This window comes from Protomyctophum bolini (assembly GCF_963924005.1).
Source record: "Protomyctophum bolini genome assembly, chromosome: 8".
NCBI lineage: Eukaryota > Metazoa > Chordata > Actinopteri > Myctophiformes > Myctophidae > Protomyctophum > Protomyctophum bolini.
In genome coordinates, this window is record NC_137869.1 from 4,470,322 (window position 1) to 4,496,468 (window position 26,147).

At 41.4% G+C, this 26,147-nt stretch overlaps 2 protein-coding genes and 1 long non-coding RNA gene across 5 annotated transcripts; all 3 read right to left on the bottom strand.

The window, feature by feature from the left end:
- Positions 1–903: 903 nt before the first annotated feature.
- On the bottom strand, positions 904–9,374 carry LOC308319410 (uncharacterized protein). Of its 3 annotated transcripts, XM_080769474.1 has the most exons (12): positions 9,272–9,374; positions 8,876–8,988; positions 6,478–7,789; positions 5,722–6,447; positions 5,505–5,572; positions 5,026–5,089; positions 4,502–4,552; positions 4,104–4,324; positions 3,422–3,686; positions 3,143–3,239; positions 2,601–2,681; positions 922–1,424 (listed from the first exon to the last, which is right to left on the bottom strand). In XM_080769474.1, the coding sequence occupies exons 9-12, from the start codon at positions 3,642–3,644 to the stop codon at positions 1,358–1,360; spliced, it is 468 nt and encodes a 155-aa protein (XP_080625600.1). In that variant the 5' UTR covers positions 3,645–3,686; positions 4,104–4,324; positions 4,502–4,552; positions 5,026–5,089; positions 5,505–5,572; positions 5,722–6,447; positions 6,478–7,789; positions 8,876–8,988; positions 9,272–9,374; the 3' UTR covers positions 922–1,357. The 3 variants fall into 3 exon arrangements, 2 of the variants coding, with proteins under 2 accessions (XP_080625600.1, XP_080625599.1); XM_080769473.1 differs by having other exon boundaries at positions 5,722–7,789; XR_013964465.1 differs by lacking the exons at positions 3,143–3,239; positions 9,272–9,374 and having other exon boundaries at positions 904–1,424; positions 5,722–7,789; positions 8,876–8,965.
- Positions 9,375–10,088: 714 nt separating this feature from the next.
- LOC308319886 lies at positions 10,089–11,119 on the bottom strand. Its single transcript, XR_013964497.1, has 3 exons — positions 11,060–11,119; positions 10,654–10,740; positions 10,089–10,182 (listed from the first exon to the last, which is right to left on the bottom strand). It is a non-coding gene; the product is annotated as an uncharacterized lncRNA (long non-coding RNA).
- Positions 11,120–13,177: 2,058 nt separating this feature from the next.
- On the bottom strand, positions 13,178–25,497 carry LOC308319572 (intestinal-type alkaline phosphatase-like; the record flags this gene model as incomplete). Its single annotated transcript, XM_080769674.1, has 11 exons — positions 13,178–14,034; positions 14,485–14,592; positions 15,402–15,592; positions 16,058–16,196; positions 16,689–16,758; positions 17,948–18,070; positions 18,393–18,565; positions 20,124–20,298; positions 20,888–21,003; positions 24,299–24,415; positions 25,470–25,497. 11 exons carry the CDS (start codon positions 25,495–25,497, stop codon positions 13,748–13,750), a joined length of 1,527 nt encoding a protein of 508 aa, XP_080625800.1. The 3' UTR covers positions 13,178–13,747.
- Positions 25,498–26,147: the final 650 nt, after the last annotated feature.

The following is a 26,147-nucleotide window of genomic DNA, read 5'->3' on the forward strand; positions in this document are numbered from 1 at the left end:
TACAGCAACTGGCCTAATCAGCATATGATTGGCTACTATTGGTATGTCTGTAAACCTCGTCCGCTTCCAGTCGCTTTGTAGCAAACAGTAGCGCGCGCTGGTTTGTTTTGGGAAACTAGCAAAACGCAAAATGTATTTTCCAAGGCAAAGATAAAGTAATTCAGAAGAAGAAGCTGTGACTCGGCTGTCAGAACTCAGCACCACCACCAGTGCCCGCACGGTTCACAGTTCACACCACTGCAGCAACACTGACACGTTCAGCGGAGTGACTGCTGTCTCTGTGCCGTCTGTGAAGAGCCATGAGCCGCGACTCCCGGGAGGGGCAGCAACACCGCCGGGTAATCTACACAGACTATAGTGAGACTACACACTGACTCGAGAAAAGACCCATATCGTCCAAAATAGGCTAATCAGTCGTTGTCTGTGTATAGGCTAATTCATTGGTAAAAGTACGCTAAATAACTCATTTTTAGACCATTTGGGAAATAAATAAATCCGCGGCGGCGCGATCTAAGGGCAATGGACACATAACGGACACCCGGGTATAAATGCAATAATTTATTAACAAGAAAATAATGAATATTTACAGATATATGGCATCATGCATAAATTACAATCAACATGAAACATATTACTTTTATTACAATTTTTTTTGACTATGGCGTCTTCTCTCGTGTATCATCAGATGTCCGGCTCCATGCTCGCCTCTCCTTGGAGGCCAGTTGGGGTCAAAACAAAATATACCACATTGTGACAGCTGTAGTGAGTCTACAGTCCACCTGCCTGCTGGCAATATAGCCTGGTTGTGATATGTAGATGTGATTGATATTTTTTGTTTGTTTTTTTAAGTCATTCTATAACAACAACAAAGTAATTGAATTTATATATTACTATGTTATTACTAATTTTATTTATAACTATATTACTAATTGTATTTATTTGATGTATTACTATGTTATTACTAATTTTACTTCATGCATTAAATTTTTTATTTGTTTTATGTATTACTGTCATTACTAATTTTATTTTTTATGCATTTATTTATTTTATGTATTACTGTTATTACTAATTTTATGCATTACTATATTGATAATTAAATTTATTTTATGTATTATTGTCTATATTACTAATTATATTTATTTTATCCATTATTATGCCATTACTAATTTTATTTTATGTATTACTAATTTTAATTTACTTTTATTTTACTATTTTAATTTACTTTTATTTTACTATAATCTATTTTTTATCGTTCGTTTTATCCATTTATTTATATTATTATCTAGTTATTTATATTGGTTTATTATTTTATTGTTTAGAGCCCTGATTGATCACATCTACATATCACCACTACCAGTCAGGATCTGAGTGACTCAGAACCCTGGTGACCTCCAGATGGAGCCACACAGGAGACCAGCAACGTCCTAAAGAAAAGAAAGAAATGCTCATTACTACTTTGTTCATAAAACAATATTGATTGAAATATTTATTAACAGTTTGCAGAATTACAGTACATGTCAAGCACAAACTCAATACAAAGACTGTTAACTGTAAGTGGACGACCCAATTAAGCATTACACTCGTTTACAAGAGGGTCCACCATGTTCAATTTATCAAAACATAGAGACGTACAAATAAGACACTTCTATATAGTCAAAGAACAGAACAGGAATTCATCATAAAGGAGGTAAAAAGGGAAAATAAACGTATACAGTGAGGGGAAAAAGGGAGTCAAGGGATTCACATGTCTTAATGACTGTTGGTAGGGCGTTCCACATTTTGGTGGCATAGGAGTGAAAATAATTTAGTCCCTTGTTTGTGCCGAATCTGGGTTGTACATGGTTCGTTGCACTCCCTCTGGTGTTGTGGGTGTGGACTTCGTTAACATAAAGGAAGTATCTAGACAGGTACATGGGTATCTTGGTGGTGTATCGAATCTTGTGGACCAGACCCATTGCAAGATGCTGTACTCTGTCGTCGACCCTAAGCCATTCCAGCCTGTCAAAGTGGGCAGGAGTGAGGTAGGTTCGGGGGGTGAGGCCAAGTAGGAGCCTGACCAGTTTGTTTTGGGAGGTCTGGAGCCTAGTTTTAAGGGCCTTTGAGGTGCTGTGGTACCAGGAGGTGCATGCATAGTCAAAGAAACCTTGTACGAGGGCTCCTGTTAAGGTCTTCAAGGTGTTTTTGTTGACCAGTGAGGAGATCCTGCAAAGGAATCTTGTTCTTTGGTTGACTTTTTTGATTACGTTGGTGGCCATTTTATCACCGGAAAGATTAGCCTCCAGGATGGAACCTAGGTAGGCAATTTCATCTTTACGTGTGATAACATTGTCACCAACTCTAACCAAGAAGTAATTTGCCTTGCTGAGATTACTATTAGATCCAAAGAGAATGGATTCAGTTTTTCCCAGGTGTAAAGATAGTTTGTTATCAGCGAGCCAGGTGCAGATTCTACCGAGTTCAGAGCTGAGGGCCTTTTCAACCTGCAGTTTGTTCCTGTCCGAGACTAGCAGTGCAGAGTCATCTGCGAACAGGAACAAGTTGCAGTCACAAGCTGATGTCATGTCATGATCATAGTGTGTGTGCGTGTGTTGTATAGTTACCTTGCTGTGATGTAACTCCAAAGGTGATCAGAAATAGTTGCTCCATCGGCTAGAAACGTGCTCTTCACCGGCATGATGATCCTAAAAAAATGATTCCATGATGATTCCTAAAAAAAGTCTATAGTCAACCCTAACTGATTACAGAACATGATATAAAAAAACACAACTAGAAGGATTTAGGCCTGTCACAATTACCTAATCGCCAAGTATTTGAGATACTTTTTTAGAGTCATAATCGTCTCCATGTTGAAAATGTTCATATATTGTCAAACATTTTAAAGAAATAATGCAAGCAACCGATCTACAAGCTCTAAATGTGTCACTTTGTTTGTGTCTCTTTTTTTTAGTGTATAAAGTTATTGAATTATGCCATGTGCATCTTTTTGTTTACAAAGCCTACAAAAGCCAAAGTTTTATTTAGAATGTTAGTATGACGCAATTAAATTGTTACTTGTAATTTATTTGAGCGACAATTAAAATCGGCCATTATAAAACCTTAAATTCTGACAGGCCTAAACAGGTTCCAGTGGCGTCTACCGAACCTTCTAGCTCCGTCCGAGCCTCCCAGCGACACAGAAGTCCTCAGCGGAAACACCCGGGGAAAGCTTCGGATCTCAGGCATCGGCTGAGATCTCCATTCTAACAAAGAACGAAAGACACACAGCCCAAATTAGCTTTGCTGTGTGTGCGCGTGTCCTGTCACAACATACACATGCACTTACAGTAACGTTTAAGAATAGGGATCGACCAATTATCGGCAACGGACGATTATTGGCTTTTTACGAAGCCTAAAAAAGCCCTAACCCTAAAGCGGTTCGTACCGTTGAGTTCCTCACTGAGAAGGCCCAGGTCCGAAGTCCTCCAGCGTCTACCCAGATCTCCGTCCTCCGTCCTCCCATCCATCCAGGCCCAGGTCCGAAGTCCTCCAGCGTCTACCCAGATCTGTCCTCCGTCCTCCCATCCATCCAGGCCCAGGTCCGAAGTCCTCCAGCGTCTACCCAGATCTCCATCCTCCAATCCATGGACAGACCTGCAGATCTCCATCTCTAGAGGCTCCAGCCTCCAGCTGTGTCTATGATCTCCATCCTGAGAGAGAAAGAAACCATTAGCTCTACAAGCTCACAACACGTTGCAGTGTGAGCTTGTAGATTGAGCTATTTTTGCTGAACAGAATAGGGATGCTGGGGTTGAAGTGGTTAACAAAAGTGTCAAAGACTTTGGTTGAATGTCTGTCAGCTTTCCAAGCTAATCAGAGTGCCACTAGGAGGCATCAACACATGTACAGTCCTCAACATCTTTTGTAATTTGTATTCAAGTTGTTACAAAGACCAAGAGGCACGCTCATGATATGAGATATTGACTCTCAAACTATTGTGCAGATTTAGATTTATCCTAAAATATTTAAAACATTTGGATTACTGTAAATGATGCCATTCTTCGTACCATAACAGTACAAAAGCAGTTATCCATCCTCAGAAACAAGCAAGAACTATTCCTACTCACAGCTCATCAGAGTCCTCTGAGGAAGCCCCCGGGGGGGGGGAGCTTTGGAACGGATCTCTGTCCAGGGAACATCAGATCGTCTATCGATATCTCCATTCTAACAAAGAAAAAAAAAAACACACCAAATTAGCCTTTCTGTGTGTGTATGTGTGTGTGTGTGTGTGTGTGTGCACTCCCTGTCCAGCAGCCGCGTTCCAGCGACGTCTACCGCGATCTTCATCCTAACAAAGAAAGATTGATTAGAGTGACCAAGAGCCAGATATATATTCTATCCTGTCACAACATATATACATAAAACTTTTATTTATAGAGAACATTTAAACAGAAGCTAAACATATCACTTACAGTAATAAACGTTTCAGTTAGGGTTCTTTTTGACAGGCCTAACAGGGTCTTACTTTGAGTCGTCTTCAGAGGAATGCAGATTCCTGGAGAGACCTGCAGTCCATCTGGAAGAAAGACATGGCCGTTATCGTCTATGAATGGCTTCATAGAAAAGAGCTTCGCACATCACTCCCTTGTTGTTGCTGCCAATAGTCTGGATAGTCTATACTTCTTATTCTTGATGACAATTGTTTATGAAGTTGATGCATTACTATGTGTTGTTGCTTACTGTAAGTCACTCTGGATGTGAGAACTGCCTAAATTGTTGAAATTCCTAGACGTGATCAATTGTGGCTTTTTATGCTTTTACTCATAGTGAACAGTATATAGACAGGAAAGGGGGAAGAGATGGGGAGTGACACGCGGCAAAGGCCGTCGGGAGTCGAACCCGCAGCACACCATCTGGCTGGCTTGGCAGCATAGGTGCCCAGACAGTTGAGCTAACCATCTGGGCCACACTTAAATATTTAATTGAGCGACAATAATCGTCCAGTAAAAAGAAACCTCATAATCGTGAAAGGCCTAGAGCGGTTCTTACTGTGCGGTTCCTCACCGGGCAGGCCCAGGTCCGAAGTCATCCGGCATCTACACAGATCTCCGTCCTAAGAAAGAAAGAAATAAGGACTAAATTAGCTTTTGTTTTGTTGAGCTGCATATTCAGAACCACTTAAACCCTCTATAGATTTGATAAAACAGACCTTTAAAGAGAGCATTTGGTATATGCTCCGATTTCACTCTACACAAATTGATTTGCCAAACATAGCAGATCTACAAGCTCACAACACGTTGCAATGCGCTGTGAGCTTGTAGATCTGCTAATTTGGCTGAACGCTCCCCCCAGAATAGAGATGCTGGGGTTGAAGTGGTTAAAAAAAAAGTGTCATTAAGACTTTGATTAGCTTGGAGAGCTGACAGACATTCAACCAGTGCCACTAGGAGGAATCATACTGCCATGCTATACTTCGTACCATAACAGTACAACAGATATCCATCCCAACAAGAAATATTCCTACTCACAGCTCATCAGAAGTCCTCAGAGGAACGGATCTCTGTCCTTCCACGACGTCTACCACGACCCATCCACCCTAAGAAAGAAAGATTAATTTAAGTGACCAAGAGCCAGATATACATACATTGTGTCCTTTCACATCATACACAAAATTTATAGAGAACATTTAAAACAGAAGCCGACCATACCACTCGCAGTAATAGAAAAGTCTAAGTGGTTTCTTACTTTGAGCCGCCTTCAGAGCCCCCCATGCAGATTCATCCATGGACAGCGAGAACTGCAGATGTCCACCTGTAGGGGCTCCGGTTGAGCCTCGCAGCATCTGGAATGAAGACATGGTGGTTATATTCTATGAATAGCTTTGCACATCACTCACTTGTTGCTGCTGCCAATAGGAATTTGTGATGTCTGTGTGGCGACAATTGCTGTGTGTCTGTTTTTATAATACATACAATTTATATAGCACTTTTCAAGGTACCCAAAGTTGCTTCACAAAACAGTAAAAACAAATTTATTTGAAAATAAACTAGATTAAAAAGGTTCAAAACTAGAATTTTTTGGCATGTTTGTGAAGCTTTTCGGTTCCACACCAGTAACTGCTGTTCAACACTAACAGCTACATCCATGACCTCCCTGCAACAACATCAATGAAGTCTGGCTATGCAGACGACCCGAGTACTGTGTCCCAGTCTGGAGCCGTAGCTCTCATGTCAAGAAGCTGGATGCTGCCCTCAACACCGGATGGGCCACTCCAAACAAACTGCCTGCCTGTTCTCGCTGGAATCACTCCAACAGAGGTCAGACGAGAAGCAGCCACGCTGGCCCTCACTGAGAAGGCACAGCTGAGTGAATCCCAGCCATCTCCTCCACAAGGTCGTCAGAGACACCACAGCACACGTGCCTCAAGTCACGGTGCCCTTTGCCACAACACACACACACACACACGGCGACCTTTTCCACAGCACACGTGCCTCAAGTCACTATGCCCCTTTGCCACACAGGCCCAGGAACTGCTCCACACAACACCAGCTGACACCTCCAAGGCATCCTGGGTGAAGGCAAGACAGAGGGACCAGTGGAATACATTGAGGACCCCAAATATGTTCTTTGCCAGCACCTCCCCTGCAAGGAGTGGACAACCCTCAAAGCAGAAGTGGGACATCTCGGACAGTGCCCACTGTGAATGCGAGGATCCACTACAGACTGTGGAACACGTAATGACCATTTGCCCCAAATACCGGCCACCGAATGGTGATCGTGGCTTAGGTGACCTAGACAATGACACATTGTACTGGCTTGCTGCAACAGAGCTGAAGTTCTATGGACATACGGCAGAAGATGTTTAAGAAACGTATTTTTTGTAATTTCTTAATTTTTTCGGCAAACCTTTGTGGCATTTAATTTATGGAACATGTGGATGTTTATTTATTTATTGGTGAAGTTGTGGCATTCTTTGAAATGTATTGACACGTTTGATATATGTTTTTGTTAGGGATGTCCGATATTATCGGCCGATAAAGGCATTAAAAATTAATAACCCTAACCCTTAATTTTACTTTATTTATTATTTTACATTAAAAACATCTACAAGCTCACAATACAATAAGACACATGTGAGCTTGTAGATCTGCTATTTTCAAAATATTTTTATACATTTGAAAACTTGAGCTGAGAGATTAGATCATTTTAGATGAGACATTTTGCATAATGAGTCATTATTAATAATTACTTTTGGTATTTTAAGTACATTTTATACCAAAACCTTTGTACCTTTACTCGAGTACATGTTGAATTGTAACGGAGTATTTCTATATTGCAGTATTGCCTACTTTTATTTAAGTAAAAAGTTTGAGTTACGTTTCCACCACTGGAAAAAGCCTGCATATAATATATATATATATATCGGTATCTGTTGATATTGGCAATTAGGAGTTGGACAATATCCAACACCGACTGTCGGACATCCCTTGATTTGTGTGATTTTTGTGCAGCTTTTTGTTTGTTTGTTTTGTGAACGACCAAAGAGCACACCCAGTATGTATCACAAGGCTATTCCACCAGTCAGGTGTACTTATATCTACATCTCATAAGCGGCCATGAACTAAACACTACAGATATCACAATTTGACTTTGGCAGCAGCAAGAAACGACTGATATGCAAAGCTCTTCAGCCATGCTTCTCTCTATACAAACACTCATAATGTCCACATGGACAGCAGCCAGGATGGGGTGGTTCACACAGGAGACCAGGTTCAGTGTTCCAGCAGCATCTACAGTCATCTACATTCTACATCTAGAAAGAAAGAAAGAAAGACATCAGAAGCTGACCATATCACTCACAGTAATAGAAACATTTTAAAAGGATCTCTGGCTAATAAGACAAATATTCCTTAACATTATACTTGCCATCTATAACTAAAATTGTAAAATATAAACCAGTTAAATATTTTATTTCTTTCATATAATCTTTTACTGGTTAGATCCTTCCAATCGATCCAATTTCAATACTTGTGTCCGTAGCAGAGTGAAGATTTCAACTTGAATGTAGGGCATTGGCCTAGCCGCAATTTGCAACTCTAGATTTTTTTACAATTGGTTGAATCTAGAGTTGCAATAACCTCCATCGACTTCCTATGCATGTTTTTTGGTTTGTGACCTCCTGGTCTTAAATTACGTTAAACTCACCAACATTGCAGCTGTAGTCCAAGCTTGAATTATCCTCTTTCAATCTGGTGTCGCTTGTTTATCATAAAAGTCCCCATAAAAAAAGTTATGAGCTAGTTTCTGTCCAAAATATTCCACAACTATTATTCCGAGCCGCCATCTTGGATTTTTTCAACGTGCCATAAAACAAGACGTGAGGGGGAGCGCTTGTTTAATAGTGTCCCTCCCTCCCTAGGGTGTCGGCCTCTTCTTTGGGTGTCTTACCTGCGCAGGTAAGATTCTATTAAACAAGCGCTCCCCCTCATGTCTTGTTTTATGGCACGTTGAAAAAATCCAAGATGGCGGCTCGGAATAATAGTTGTGGAATATTTTGGACAGAAAGTAGCTCATAACTTTTTTTATGGGGACTTTTATGATAAACAAGCGACACCAGATTGAAAGAGGATAATTCAAGCTTGGACTACAGCTGCAATGTTGGTGAGTTTAACGTAATTTAAGACCAGGAGGTCACAAACCAAAAAACATGCATAGGAAGTCGATGGAGGTTATTGCAACTCTAGATTCAACCAATTGTAAAAAAATCTAGAGTTGCAAATTGCGGCTAGGCATTGGCCCTACATTGCCTACATTGCCATGCCTTTCTTTTATCACCAGAGATATACGGTTCAACAACGTGCTCACACTTTAGGACTTGGGCGTCTTGTTGTTTACTCACTTGTAGTTGTTTGTCGATGGTGATTGATGATGACTGCAGCCCCTCGATTGATGAAAGAATGACAAGTTTGGGTGGTCTCGACGGGTGTGTTTATTGTGCCAACACCGTGAAAACTATAAGGATATAGAATAAATACAGTTACAATCGAATAATCTCATAGTTTGACTACTAAAATCTGTGCAATAAACTTGTCACTTCAGCAGTACAATCAACAATAAAAATGGTTAATTTATGGTCAATTATAAATACAGTGATAGAAAACTCAAGTCATTTCAATTATAAGACAAGGAAAATGCACAATAACCAAAAGTACCACAACCAAACGAAAACCAAACAAATACAATCATGAATGATATACTCCAAATGGAAACTAGACAAATAAATAATCATGTATACCTCACTCCGCGTATCGAGGGTGCTAAAGGGCTGCATAACCAACTTGAACCTCAGGGCACATCAACAGTCACCGATGGTCACATTTACACATAGTGTGACGGACAGGCACTGTAGACAATAGACAACTTCAGTCACTAAAAGTTCACTAAAACTGCAAATGTCACAGGCTTTAACACTGCTTAATCAATAAGAGTACAAACATAATAAGAGTCACATAAACAGTCAAACATTTCATACCGTGTGGTCTGGTGCAAACACACACACACACACTGGTGCTCTCTCCCTCTGCTCACTCTGGAGTCTGGCTGTGTGAAATGAGTCTATTGGTCTGAGGTGAGTGAAGCTAACAGGCTTCAGCTATATATGGATAGTGTCACTCCCTCCATGAACAAGTCAGTCGTTTCTGTTTACTGATGATTTTATTGAGCTCTCACTCTCTCAATAGACCAACGTCAAAACTGATGAACACACAATGAACAAACAACGATCAGTACATGAGCAAACTTAAGCACATAAACATAACGAAGTTCAGATAAAAACTGACATTGGATGTCAAAACGACACCTTGGCATCTATATTTTGGCCATGTCAGAAATACAAAAATGTGTCAAGATGAGACATTTGTAACCTGCTAATTTAGAACATTTTAATAGGGCTCAATAAATGTATAAAAAAAAACACTTGACAGCAGCCATCAGACGTGGGTGGTAGATAATTGTCATCTTTGCACAGAGTGCTAATGCAGTCTACATATCTAATCATTTGGCTTGCTCCAAGGATTGTTTAGTTTAAATAAGCAGGGTTTACAACTGTTTTTACCTGACGTAATCCTGGATGTTCCTTTTGAGAGGGTTACAGCCATTAGGTAGGGGGGTGTAGTGAGCTGTTCTGATGTTTAGTTTATCAAAGTTCTGCAAGAAAATACAACAGACCCAAGACAGAGCAGCTTAGTTAATACTTTCTAACTTGTAGTGAATGAGCAGGGATATCCAGTTACCATACATTTCTTGCTTTTGATTCTTACAGAAATATTTTGTAATCTAACAAAGTTTGCATGTGATCAGGTCAGCATTCAAGTCTTGGTTGAAGCTCACCGTTGGGTCCCAAACCCAGCATGCCCGGTTCGGCAGCCGGCCCAGTAGAACACTGGGTCGGTACCGATGGCCGGGCAGCCAGACCCCCCGATGTCAGAACGACAACGGGGGGCATCGGAACCCGGGCTCAGTACAACTCATAGAATGGATTAAGCTGTTGCATCATTTCATATGCCTTTTATTACCATATATTTATGAATTTTCTGTATTTTTATATTGATAAAATGTACATTATGTTAAGCCAGACAAAGACCAAGGGCAGATGCCTAGGGCCAAGTTATTTCTCACTTTGAGTAGTAGAGGCCACTGAGACGTGTCCAGACTGGCCACTCGAGACTCTGGTTTGATGAGGAAGTCTTCACTCTGCTGGATTTCCTGAAAACAAATAAACAGTGATAAGCTGCCATACAATGGCTTGTGTCTAGTGTGTACTGTACACCATATAATCCTAACGCTGAGAGTGAAAAGGGTTTAGTAGCATTCGCAAACTAAACACATTGTATTAAAGGTATAATAAAATGTTAAACTATCATCTCATCATGTGTCATCTGAGGGGATAATGAGTAATGACTGCTGATTTAGTCATTTGTCACATTGCAGTGACAGCATGATGAGCTCAAGCTATAATGACCATTTTAATCTTAATGTTGTCCATTATAGTCATTAACAGTATAAAAAAAAATGTATTCCTTACCCCAAGTTCATCGTCATCTACTTTCTTCTCCTTTCTCTTTTTCTGTTTCTTAGCTGACACTGGTGAAACATTAATTAAAAAAAAGTTATTTTCACGCATTAAGTGGTAAAACGATAAACACTTGACCAACGAACATGACAATATAATGCAATGCATACATGATGAACACATGGATTTACCTCACTGGCTGCATAAGGGGAATGAAGGGAATGGAATGACAGGAAACGCGGTCAAACTGTAACAAAAACAAATCGCATCAATTAAACTCATATACAAATCAAACATACACCTTAAATGTTGACAAAGAACGTAAAACATTGGACCAGAAACAAACAAACAAACCTTGGTTAATGACACGCTTCTCTCAAACAATTCATGTCCTTCCGTCTACACGGAGGCTTGACAAACAATGTTGTGAGCCATCGCTGGTTCAACACCAAATAAGGACATGGCACCGGACGTGACGCAATTCCAAATTACCTTTCCCAATATAATGTGAAATAAAACAAAATAATGACTGGGGAGCCCCCATGAGGATCATCAGAACTCTTCGGCTCTGACAGGTGCTGTGATTGAGATGAGACACAGACTAGGACACAGGGTCATGGGAGCACAGCACACCGTTCCTGCTGTTTTCTGTGTACTGCGTATAGCAGTGATACTCAACCTCAGGCCCGCGGGCCACATCAGGCCCGCGGGACCATTATGACTGGCCCACCAATGAAAATCTAAAAAAAAGAAGAAAAAAAAATCAGGAAAATGAAATAAAAATAAATAAATCTGAATGAAGTTATCTTTAATTACAAATACTATTAGAATTGTACTATTACTCGAACGAAAATAAAAGCTTGGGGGGGGGGAGATGCAATGCAAATGAAAGACATATACTGTGTATCCCTATTCCCTGACATAATTTTATAGCTAAACGGACAGAATTCTATTTTATTTGAATGATGAAACTTGCGGAAATGGTAATTGCGGAAATTGCTCTTCACTTATAGCTATCTATTTTCAGGTAGATTGTTTTATTTTACTCAGTCAGCCATATCACTACTCATTTTTTTTCATGAAAAAGGTCATAGCTGGGTAATATATTTTCAGGCAAATTGTGTTTATTGTATTTTATTTTACTCAGCCATAACAATTTATTTTCTGTTAACCAACTTGCTGGCTGGCAGGCAGGCAGACAGCTACTCATAGACAGGCAGACAGACAGACAGCTACTCATGGAGAATTGGACAGGCAGGCAGTCAGACAGCTACTCATAGACAGGCAGACAGACAGCTACTCATGGATAATTGGACAGGCAGGCAGACAGCTACTCATGGACAATTGGACAGGCAGGAAGGCAGACAGCTACTCATAGACAGACAGACAGCTACTCATGGACAATTAGGCAGGCAGGCAGACAGCTACTCAGACAGGCAGACAGACAGCTACTCATGGACAATTGGACAGGCAGGCAGACAGACAGCTACTCATAGACAGGCAGGCAGACAGCTACTCATAGACAGGCAGACAGTAAGACAGCTGAGCTACTCATTGACAGACAGACAAATAACTACTCATGGACAGACAGACAGACAGGCAGGCAGGCAGGCAGGCAGGCAGGCAGGCAGGCAAAGAGCTACTCATGTTATGTTATTATGTTATTATAACAGCTACTCATGTTATGTGCAATAATTTGTGCAGTTATGGAAACAGCTCTTTGTGTTTATGCAAGAAAATGTAACACATTTATTTATTTACATATTGTGTGCATGCACATTGTACTTTGATACATTTTGCGAAAATAAAGCAATTGAAAGAGAGAAGTTATCAAGTATCATTAATGTCGTAATTTTATCTACTGGCCCCTTGCCATTTTTGTAATGTGGCCCACAGGTAAATCTATTTGAGTATCCCTGGCGTATAGGATCACTCCCACCATGCCTGTGAGTCTGTGACAGTAAAAACTGAGACAAAGGAAAGTGATGGATGGCCGTTACATTCAAAATTATACAAAAATAGTGTATTGAGTCATTGTGACACAGACAGACTCATTTTGAAATTGTATCGTGGCTCAACTAATTTGTGAAAGCTGTAGACACAAGAGAATGCACTGACATAAGTTACAGTAAATCTTTACAAAACTCAAGGTCAAACTTCGGCCATGTGTAAGACAGGCTTTTACACGTGTGGCTAAAGTTAACACCTTTAAAATATATTGAACTGTTAATCGAAAATCACTTTTGGAGCACCGTTAACTCATTGCAGAAGTTCACAGAATTCACAATAAATCACAGAGCCAGAGTCTCTGAAATGTTGACATTTCAAGGTCTCCCCATAACTCTGACAGCATACAAATGGAAGGGTCCATTTGATTCCATTTCTACACTGTCAGAGTTACAGACTTGTAAGGGTCCCCCTCCCCCCTAAAGGAACACTGAGGGCTCCATTTTTGTCACCACTAAACCCCTTATCCCTAAACTTCTTTGCCTTTTTTTTTTGCAAAACATTTTTGAATAGTTAAAATGGCCAGTCTACAAGCTCACAACGTGCCAATGTAGATTGGCTAGTTGAACTATTAAAAAATGTTTTGTAATATAGTAAAAAGAAGTTTAGGGATAAGGGGTTTAGCGGTGACAAATGGAGCCCTCTGAGAGTCCCTGCAATCCACTTTGAGAGCATCTCATCATCTCAGCCTCATCACAGGGAGAGCAGGGACAGGCGAATGGACAGAACGGCCACCAGGAGCAGCAGGTGACTGGGGTGGACGGAGGCAGCTTGGCCTGGACTAGTGTCGGGGTCCACGGCGCAGTTCTCGTAGGGCTCCAGGCAGGCGGCGAAGGCCATGGCGTGGGCAATGTAGTTCTGTTCCTGGACGCCGGTGAAGAGGTGGGCCATGGGGCCCTTGGCGAAGATGGCGACGTCCTCCGAACCATGGGTCTCTGAGTTCAGCAGGACGGCTGACGGCTGGCGATAGTCGTTTCCGGCTGGTGGAGGAAAAGAGGGGAGGGGGGGGTAAGTTGTCTAAATGGTGCTTATTCGTTGTTTGAAGTATGCCATCCATTAAGTCATATAGTATGTTCAAGTATATGAATGTAGCAAGATGTACGGAATCGGACGGTTCCAAAAGCCCCGAATAGCAGGGACGTGGTGCACGTACATGTGATTGTATGATTCTAGTTGTAGGGCATTACATGACAACAAAATTGTATTGTTTAAATAATACTAGTCTGTATGTCATAATTTTGTCCATATTCCAACTGTCTCCATCCAGTTTCACCAGAAGATGGTGGTATTTTACTACTTCAATTTACTTTCCCAATTTCATATTCATTATGACACTCTACCATATATCAGTATGTAAAATTTACAATTTAGGTATTTAGCAGATGCTCTTAATCCAGAACGACTACCTTATGAAACTGAAGGACACTTACATGAAATGTTTTCATTCACATCTGGTCGAGGCGCCTCGTACCCTGGTCCATTTCCATAGAGGGCGTTGGTGAAAGCCTTGTCATCTTTGTCCAATCTTCGAGACACACCTTGAAAACAGGAGACCTTAAGATCAGTGATTGGTTCAACGAGGATCAGACAAAAAATAAATAAACATTTTTTTCTTGAAAAAGTGCCTCTCGGGTCACAGGTCTCCACCAGGCCAGGCCAGGTCAGGTTGTGGCCTCCTGGTGGCGCTATAATAGGCCAATGTGAAAAGGGTGTCATTTTCTCATAAATTAAAGCCCTACTTGATCATACTACAGTGTCAAACAAAAGCATCAAAAATAGCAGATACATAGGGGCACGGTGGGGCACGGTAGCACAGTCGGTAGTATAGGGTATATAGGTACCCTCACAAAAAGCATGCAGTAATCCTGGTCTCTAAACTGCCTCCTCCTGGCCAGCAGCCGGGGTGCCTGGGGAAAGGAACTGGTCGGAATAACGTATTCCTTCTGCGCCGGGGGAATTCCCCCGTTAGGTGAAAAGAAGCAGCTTAGACTCCTCATGCATAGAAGGTCAGTTCGCTGCCCCCCCCCCCCAGGTTGGCAGAGGAAGTGCAGCGCCCAGGATTACATTAGATAATTGACACTGGGTGAAAAAAATGCGTTGCAAAATCGTGGGATAAAAAAATGGCAGATCCACAAGTTTGAACTTGTGGTTCCATTGATCCAAGCCAGAACACACAATCGATTGATTCATAGTAAAAAAGTACACATGCTATGAAAACGCACACAGGCCACCCATCTGACCACTTAACAGCCTATCGGCTGCCGTGTTCGTGGTAGGATGTGTGGGATGGGAACGCTTTCAAGATGTTCACGTGGGCCCTGATCAAAATACAGAATGTGTATTTCACCTAAAACTGGGTTTCCTCTGTTAGCATCTCCTCCGAAGGCAAACACGTGGGAGTGGTCAGCAGTGACCACAGTCATGGTGTCCATCTCATTGGTCAGCTCGCCTGCCCGTCCAATTGCCCGGTCGAACTGTACCCCCTCAGTCAGCGCCCTCTTAGCTCTCCCACCATGGTGGCCATGGTCAATTCTCCCCCTTGAAATTCAAAAGGCAACTAAATCAGTAACTGGCTTTCCCCCAAAATAATAAAAAACATTTTGATTAATCACCTAAATGGACAATATTGGTGGGATTACTCTTTACTATATATATCCTGAGTCCCCCTTTTCTTAAAAGGAATACAAGAACGCTCGCCCCATAACACGCTCAACCGGGTCAAATCAGGCGCCCTCGAAACGGTCACCTCTCAGTCACCAGGCATTCCTAAACGTAACCTCAGTAAAACTATGCATATCCCTAATGGTATTCCTATAACCTTAACCTCAGTCAAACTATGCCTATCCCTAATGGTATTCCTATAACCTTAACCTCAGTAAAACGAATACAAGAAATGAAGAATGCAAGAACCACAGAGTGGTCTGTTTTGGGGCGAGCCATGCTTTTGGAAAATGCACTCATTTGTGTTTTTTCAACGAATATCAAAAAACAAAAAACAGACACTCATCTTCCACAAACAGGAAGTATCCGTTGGGGTTCTTGCTGAGGATCCGGATGGCTTTCTCCGTCATCTCAGTGAGAGAGGGGTCCATGCTAGTGTCACGGTCCAGCTCGTAATCGAGGTCTCCTGCGTCGAAGAGACCTGCGGACACACAGAGGCAGAGAGAGAGAGAGAGAGGAAGCAATTTACATGAGGAACGCTTAATTTACCGCTCCATGGTGGATACAATACAGCCAAAAAGCTGCAGTGGGAGAGAGGATAGACGGGGGATTAATGGGCATTCTTCTTGTGGTCCCTAGCTGTGCAATGTAATTGGTACAGCATGGGAGTTGGTACAGGGTTGGGAGTTCCATTTTCTTTGTAGACTAATGGGTAGAGTATGGCACCAACACGGCTAGGAATTAACCAATTCTGGCATCCCTAATTCGGGCTTTGTTTATGTTACGTCTTTCATTTGTCTATCGCTGTCTCTGTGCACACCGTATGTGAGTTCCTGTCCATCTATTACAGTTTACATTTACAAGTTGTCGATATTTATTTATGCTAATATCACCAAGATAATTTGCTGCACATTTATTTGACTTGGTAAATAAAAACAGATTCTGATGGAACATCCCTATACACGTTTCTTACCCATGAGGAAGTCAGTGTTCTCAGGATTGACGGCATCAAACTCAGTCTTGTTCCACACATATTTGGCGTTCTGTAAACCAGGCAATGAAATGATGGTTCAGCTCATCCTATAGCAATGTGTGCCATTTGTTAATTATGTATTAGACAAAATAGACATTTGTGTCAACTGTCAACCCACATTCACTTTGAAGTTGACCTTTGCTTTTTTTTAATATACGTTTTATCCCACGATTTTGTAACCCATTTTTCACCCCTGTGTCAATCATCTAATGTGATCCTGGGCTCTACACACCCTCCACCAACCTAGTCCCCATATATGGGGGACAAGGGGAGAGCAACGGACTTGAACTCATGCTTCCTTCATGCCTGAGTGTCCAAGTTGCTCCTTTGATGATACGTTGATGTTATTGTGTGGGTTCATGTTATGCTTGTTTAAAGTGCTAAACAAACATTAAAAGTCCATAGACATGGCTGCCATATATAATATAGATATAACATAATAATATGACATAATAATGACAATATGACGTAATTCCGTGAACCAGAAGTTGGAGGGGCTAGCACCACTTAAAAATAAGGCTTTATGATGGAAAGTGAATGAATCTTTGGACCAGCTGAGAAGTCTGTGCAGGGGGAAAAATACTCTCCCCTCCCACGCCATGCCGTTTTTCATTTTTGGCAAGCCCCCTGGTTAACGCAGAGGAGAAGACTAGAGGCTTGTTGTACACTTAAGATATCAAGAGTTAGTACCAAAAGAATCACACCCGTGTGAAGTGAGGGGCGTTCTAATCATCGTACATCATCACCAAGAATGGTGGTCCTTTATTGGCCAAGGGTGGCCACCGACATACCTAGACGATTTGCTCAGACACACATGACGTGAATTCCCCATTCATTGTCAATGGCATTTCATTTTTGTATTATGAGACCTAGCAGATCATGTCTGTCTGTCTGTCTGTCTGTCTGTCTGTCTGTCTGTCTGTCTGTCTGTCTGTCTGTCTGTCTGTCTGTCTGTGTGTCTGTCTGTGTGTCCCACCTTTGTGCCCATATATGGAGCTGAGTGATTTGTTTGTGATTGATGCAACACACTCCCTATTTGGACGTATAGCTGCTTTGGGGACTCCTTATATGGTTATGGCTAAGTTAAAAACGTAACTTAAAAATAGCTTCCCGCGTTTGCGCGTCTTACTGGTGTTCAGACAGAATTCTACACTGTAGCTGTTTATAGGAGGGCCCCTCAACAAAATGAAATGAAATACCTTTTTGTTTTCCAGCCACTGCGTGACGAGGTTGAGTCCATCTTGGCGTGATCCGTTGGTGTAGTCCTCTGGGTCTTGAACGGTGCTGTTGAACATGTACCTACGACCTCCACCAAGGATGACCTGAACATGGAGAAATGCATAGAGAAAGGCTCTTAACTGTTCTACAGAGAACATTTCACACATCTATATAGGTTTAGTTTAGTTTACTTTAGTACAGATTATTGATTTTTCTATTCATTGTTTAGAGACTGATCATAGGTTCTTTGTTTACCGATGATCCTATTATTTCTATGCATTTCATGTGCTACCTCCGACCTAGTGTTGTCTTGCTTAGCGTCTTTAAATAAATAAGTACAAGTACATTGTATATATAGGGAGTATGTTTGTGTGGATCTTTCTTTCTTTCTTTCTTGTGGACCATTTGATATGGCCTTACGCTTACGTTAATCTCTGTGTTGTGGACCATTTGGTAGGCGATGTCTCGGCAGCCATGTTGGACGGCCTCGGGGGGGAGGTCAGAGTCACAGTACCAGCCGCGGTCGGCGCTGTGGGCGTAGGTGCCCGCGGGCGACGCGTGCTGCACGCGAGCAGTGGACACGATGCCCACGGATTTCCCTGAAACACGCAGAGAGGAGGAACAGCAGGTCTCAGTCCTGTTAATACATGCAGTCAGTGGACGAGCCAAAATATATACTAAAACTACTATACAGTTTATGTATATGTCCAAAACCCTTACTTTACAGAAAACGGAAACGACGATATATGCGTTCCAATGGATCAATGCAATGAAGACACTTTTATCCACGACTTATATCCTCTTAAAAAGATGTTTATAAATACTGTAAAAGGCATATAATCTCACAATGCATAGAGATGCAAATGGTTATTTTCGCTACTTTTGCTTTTACACTCTTGTACGATGAAGTAGGCCTAGGCATTAATTTACGGGCAACACAAGTTCAACTATGGAGATACAAGCAAGGTTTCTGCAACTATGTATTACACAACTACGTGGCTTGGCGTGATTTGGCGAGTCGGACCATCACGCCGTCTGAAAAATGACACATCACCTTTGGAGTTAGGTGGTTTCTGTCCAACAGCAAATATATATACTGTGTATAATATATACACTATGTACTATTATTCACAAAATAAGGCCTATAGCGACATGTACATACTATATACCGTATGAAACAGAAGACTCTCTGCTTTCATAAGAAAAAAACGAATACTGTAATACATGAACAACAAATACACTAACTACACAAAACAAATTAGAATTGAAGAAATGTATATCGTTGCTCTTATCTAAATCAATGCCCTACTTGATCATACTATATTGTCACACTAAAGTAGTAGATATGCAAGTTCAAAACGCAGAGCTTGCAAATCTGCTACTTTTGCTATTTTTGAATTTGAATCCTGAAAAGTAACAGCTTTGGACATTATGTTTTACAGTATGCATCCCACTACAAATTGAAATAGTTTGACTTCGACTTGACCTTACTAAATACATGTTTTATAGCATTTCCAGAATCAATTTGGATTGGATATTGTGAATATCATTTTGTAATGTTATGTTCACATAAGTATGCATATGAGGAAATGCTCACTCACTGTCCTATTATTGTGCCAACATGTTTTGTTCTCGGAATGTTCCAATTAAGAGATAGGTCGCCCAAGTTGCCCCAACAAACAGCCCCAATATGACTAGAAGAACTGGTGCATGTGTAGGAAGGAGGTGGACCCGTTGCAAAGTCAAAGCAGCCCACATGCTTTTAATTTCCTCTAATCTATTATATGTATGATAAAAGCTTATGAAGCCCTCCCACAAGTTTGGTCGGCAAAGCTTGTCTTCTCTACTCTGCTCATTTCTGAACAGCAGTATGCTGTGTTTATTTTCCTTGTGCATTTGGATGTACGAGGAAAATACATTCAAGGAAAAATAAAACGGACTGAGATATATATAGATCAAATTCAGTTGCATCAATCCATGAGAAAATTGCTGTAATTAGCACAGCTAAGTCTATGTGAACAGGAAATTACAGCATTGTATAGGAAAAGCAATAAAGCGTAAGGAAAATGAATGTGCTTGTACATACCTGTATATTACCTACACCCTGGAATAAGTAGACCAGAACGAGTGTTGTGGTTGCTACAGTAGGATAATTACCTGACTTTTTGGCACGATGCAGGATGGATTCGACCTCGTTTCCAAAGGTGGCACTGCAGTTGCCGCGCGGTGCGGCGGCAGTCACTCCCAAAGTGCCGTAGTTGGCCTTCACACCGCATAAGTATGCCGTGGCTGTGCCGGCGCTGTCTGGCATCTGTTGGTCTACGTTGTATGTCTGTAAGAGCAAGAATAGCACGAATGAATTGATTGGAAACTTTATTAGCAGGGGTGTACAGGTAGTATGGGGTGGGGGACTGTGCACAGACAATGCTACTAACCACGGTGTTCAAGGTGGTAAACTATGCTCACAGCATTTTGGGTTCATTTTGAGTTTGGGTAGGGAGTCGAGATCTTGAATGGGTTTTGGTATAGTTCATTCTGCATTATGGTGGCAGCATATTAGAGTTTGAGACGAATTTTGAGGCGTATGACACAAAATGACACAACCATGATACACTGTGACACAAGTTACACAACATAGAAATGTATTTTAGCTACTTTGATGCACACTCAATAAAAGTCACAATAGATGATTAGCGAAATGTCTAAATATAAAATCGATAACATTATTGACTATATTTGACTAATGATGACAATTTTACACTATTTCTTATTCGACCAGCAAAGTGAGTCAGTAGATGCTGATCTCACCAGTCAAGGAGTCTAATAACTCGTTCTCATCGTTTGACTCACTAACAAGTTTGTCATTAACAAGCAGGAGTCATGTGGGGGACGTGATGGGGTCAGAGAGCTAGGGGGCGGACCTTGGACAGCGCCAGGTACGGGAAGGTGTCCATGGTCAGATTACACTCCTCGCCGCTCATTCCTGCCATTTGACCTTTGAGGATCCGCATAGCCGTCACCGTGGTTACGCCCATGCCTGGAAAACAGGTGAAAGGACAGGACACGCCCCCCTGGCTGTTAGCAGTGGTGGAAAAATAACTAGGTAAGTACTGTACTTAAGTACAATTTGGAGGTATTTGTACTTTACCGAAGTATTTCCAATTTCCAATACTACATCTCAGAGGCAAATATTGTACTTTTACTCCACTACATTTATTTTAAAACTTTAGTTACTAGTTACTTGGATTATTATTATTACAAAACATGCATTAAACACTTCAGCCCTATATACATTTTGGCCATTTGAAAATAGCTGATCTACAAACTCACAATGCGTCGTGATGCGACACATTGTGAGCTTTATAGATCTGCTATTTTCAAAAGATTATTTTCACTCCGACACTCATGCATAGTGAGTACTTTCTACTGTTGGCATTTTAAGTACATTTTGATGCCAATACTTTAGTACTTTTTCTCAAGTACAATTTGAATTCTGGACTTTTACTTGTAAAGGACTATAGTTGTACATTGCAGTATTGGCACTTTTACTTAAGTCAAACATTGGAGAACTTTTGGTTCCATTTGTACACTCTCAGAGTGACACTGACTTGTTTTACAGTGTAGATTGAGGTTTGTCTAGTATAGTTTAATTCACCCCAGTTGCAAATACTGTACTTAAATACACAGGATATTTCACTTTACTGGTGTCTTTCCAATTTACAATACAATACATGTGAGTATAGGCCTATACTTCTTCCAGACGTATACACTCTGAAATCCTTTAAATGGAACCAAATGGACCCTCGTACAGTACACGCTCCATTTGGACCCTGTGGTAGTCCCCGTACCAGACATTGAGAGTTAGATAAGATCAGCATAAAGACAGAGGATCATTGTGTTTGTGTTGTGTGACCTCTGTACACATGTGAGCTGCAAGCCAACGTCCTCCTACAGCACGCCGCAATTGATATTGATAACACACAGGTGGCCATGTGTGTTTATGAACATTATGAAGGTGAATGTCTGCCTTCTCTCGTTGCAAAAGGTCGCGTTCACAACTTGAATAACGTACCCAGATCTTTTTGTCTTTATGATTCAAATTTGTATTGCTTTTTCAGTTTAGTCACAAGGGAATAACTGAGAATGACGTACCCAGACCTTATAATCCGAAAGAACGGTGCAAAATATCACTTTTCTTTTCTTTTTTTAGAATAATTTACTGTCTTTTTCTCTTTTGAAAAATTATCATTTTACACTCTCAAGAGTTAAAGATCGAATAATGGTCCATTTGGTCTCCGTCATTTAGCTGGGGACCACCTGGAACCCTCTCATAGACCACTGGTAGTCCCCGGACCACTGGTGCAAGGTGCATGGAAGAACTGGTGGAAAAGACAATCAGCTGCATGTGCAGTACTGTAGACTAGAGAGCAAGCTGCTTATATATATTCTAAAAACGGATGCATTTTCAACTCGTGGTAGTGGTGTATAAAGCAGTGGTTCCCAAACCTTTTCACATCAAGGACCCCCCAAATTCACACTTAATTAGCCCCCGGAACCCCATTAGAAAAGATATGCCAGCGACCCCCATAAGAGAAGATTTTTATGGCTCTCAGGACCCTCAGTTTGGTGAGGTGTTATATTTTTCCTTGGCGCTTCCCTGTGTGTTGTCTAACAGCCGTCCATAGGTCGTGGAGTTTCCCCCACTATCTCCACTATATGGTATATTCCCTGTCAGTGTGTCATTCACTGGTTGTACTCAGTCAACGTGTGGTCGGGGGACTCCTTGGGGTCCTTTATTTAAATATATTTTTTATCCCACGATTTTGTAACCCATTTTTCACCCCTGTGTCAATCATCTAATGCGATCCTGGGCTCTACACACCCTCCGCCAACCTGGGGAGAGCAACGGACTTAACTCATGCTTCCTTCATGCTTGAGTGTCCAAGTTGCTCCTTTACACCTGACAGGGGGAGTTTCCCTGGTTGGACGTAGCGCGTGGAAGGAACAAGTTATTCCAACCAGTTCCTTTCCCCTCCATCAGGCGCCCCGGCTGGCCAGGGGGAGGCAGTTTAGAGACCAGGATTACTGCATGTTTTTGTGAGGGTACCTACCCTAGGGGACACGGGGAGAACATGCAAACTCCACACAGAAAGGCCCTTTCGCCAACCCCGCCTTCGGGTATGGGCACTGATGACGCGGAGGAGGAAACACGCCGCCAGCACCCGCAGCGCCCCGAGCGGGAATCGAACCCTGCAGGACCTTTTAGCTGTGAGGCGACAGCACTACCAACTGTGCCACCGTGCCCTTCTCTCCTTGGGGTTCTTGAGGGGGTGCTTGGGGGTCCCCAAGCAAATCAGCAAATGTAATCTTTCACCGTTTCCAAACTAGGCAATCTAAGAGATTGTAGATCTGCCGTGTTTTTTACCGATTTTGAAAAATCTTGACATTATCTTCTCCCCCTGGGGTCCCTGGCCGAAAAAAAGGCTTTTCAAATGGGGTCCATGCACGGCCAAATTTGCAGATCAATTTGGAGGTCCTTGACATTATAAAACAATTTGAGAAGCACTGATTTACAGATGTGTATGTTTAATAGTCGACTATTAAACATACAGATCTGTAAATGTGTATGTTTAATAGTCGACTATTAAACATACAGATCTGTAAATGTGTATGTTTAATAGTCGACTATTAAACATACAGATCTGTAAATCAGTGGTGTCGCGAATCAGATGTTGAAAGAGAAACAAGCAATTGGTCTATATGTAAACCAGCCCGAAATAACTACAGCAGGCCAATTAACTGGCGCTCTGGGTTTCAATAAAAACAGTCCATAGACTTAATTGGCTGGCCTATGACGTGATTTCGGAAAGCCAATTAACAAGTAACTTGGCCGCAGTCCCCCATCTGAAAATATTTTGTGCCAGGGACCCCCATACAAGATTTGTGATGTACAATGTTTCAAAAGCATTCCATATTTGGTTACATTTTCTTTCGAGATGCATGTTTCGAGAATAGCAGATCTAAAATTGAAGCCACCCCAAATAAGGAACACTTTAGAAACAAGCCCAAAAAATACCTTCGGATAATTTATACAAGGGACTTTATTTAGAGGAAAACAACTCTAAAGTGGTGGAAATAACCATGTGCATTTAAGTACACTTTTAAGGGATTTTTACTTTACTGGAGTGTTTCCAACTTTCAATACTCTTACTTCTACTCTACCATTCTCAGATGTATATGTATACTCCACTTTAGTAGTTACTTTGAAAGAAAGAAAGAAAGAAAGAAAGAAAGAAAGAAAGAAAGGCCTCGCTCCTTCAGGTCAGACTCACCATCGCCCAGAAACATGATGAGGTTCTTGGCTTTGTTGACGTTCAGCTTCCTGTTCAGGGCGTTCCTTACGGCCTCACGGGCGTTGTTGTTCCAGTAGCTCGCTTTGAGCTCTTCATCTGTGGGGAAGAGTTATAGCCATCAGTTTGGTGCATTTGATTTCGTTGGCTGAAACTAATTATGACTTCACTAAAGATGTTTGTCGACTACCCTTTTTTCACTGACTGGTGACCGGCAAACGTAATAAAAACAACATAAAAGCTACGCTATGATGACTAAAACTAAAAATATATTGTCAAATTTGTCAACAAATGAATACTAGATTAAATGTTAGGGAGGGACTAGTGGAGAAGAGATCCAGTAGAACTACCAGTAAGACGCGCAAACGCGGGAAGCGAACGCAGCTGAGACCCTGCAGATCATGTCTGTCTGTCTGTCTGTCTGTCTGTCTGTCTGTCTGTCTGTGTGTCTGTCCCGCTGTTACTGTATATGTGGACCTGGCCCCTTTTGTGCCCATATATGGAGCTGAGTGATTGCTGATGCAACACACTCCATATTTGGACGTATAGCGGGACAGACACACACACACAGACAGACACACAGACAGACATCCTATCCTTTTTCTTTTCTTTTCTGAAGATGCAAGTAGGCCGGGCGTAGCGCACGCTTGCGACCAGCAGCAATAACTTTGGTCTGACTGATGTATTTGTGTTTCAAGCCTTATGACCTGCTGTAAAACCTTTTGCCCTTCGGGGACACTAATAAACAACCTTGAACCAGGAACAATAATCCTGGCTTCTCTATTTTGGGGACGTCATGTATATATATATATAGGCCCTATAGGAATACATTTTGAAAATGTGAAAACTACAAACATTTTCCAATATGGAAAATGTTTGTAGTGGGGGCATGCATTTCCAACTTGCATCATTCCAGGTAAGCCAGTTCCCAACGGGCACCACCGTAGAGGCCCCACAGGCACCGCTCTAGTTTTGTAAATGGCAAGAGCGTAAAACGTCATTACCAGATGATAAAACAGTGTTTTTGAAGTCATGACGTGGTTCAACATTCTTTTGAGTCAATCAGAGTCATTTTGGAATGTGTGACAGCACAGTTACACTGCACAGCCTGCATTCCAATCATGCTTAGATGCATTAACCTCGCCTAGCTCACCTGTCAGGTTGCGGGTCTCTTTAGCCATGCCCTCTGGGTTTCTTTTTAATAGTGTTATTGGTATAAAAAAAAAAATCATTCAGTAACAAAAATAGTTGAGTTTGAACATGAAGGTGAAACATTAACGTTTTTAACTTTTTAACAGTTTTAACGTGACAAAACATTCAATGCAAAGGTTTGCATGCAGTCGATCAATAGCCCCATATTTTGTTTCTCTGAGGGCAGGATTATGGCTGTATCACATTGACTGAGGAATGACTCAATTATAAAGTATGTGAAGACCTTCAAAACAAAATCCATACCTTGAGTTTGCTATTTTTTGTATTACTTAATATAATTTGGCTTGTCTGTACATCTAGTATAATATATAAATGCATTTATATTTTATAAAACACTATAAAACACATTTATGCAAGGTATTTAACAACATCTTCAGTAGACATGCATGCAAGGCACACACGGAAGAGAACTATTTACAGTACTATGTCACTGCTGTCAGCCTTTTCACTTAAAAAGTTTGTTTGAGAGGACAAAACATCATATTTATGCACCGATGGCCTAATTCTTTAAAATACCATAATGGGGCTTCAACAAGAGACGCTCCACGGATAAACTGGACAGATCACATGTGGCTTATAAAACATTAACAAAACAAATACAGTACAGTACAGTACAGAG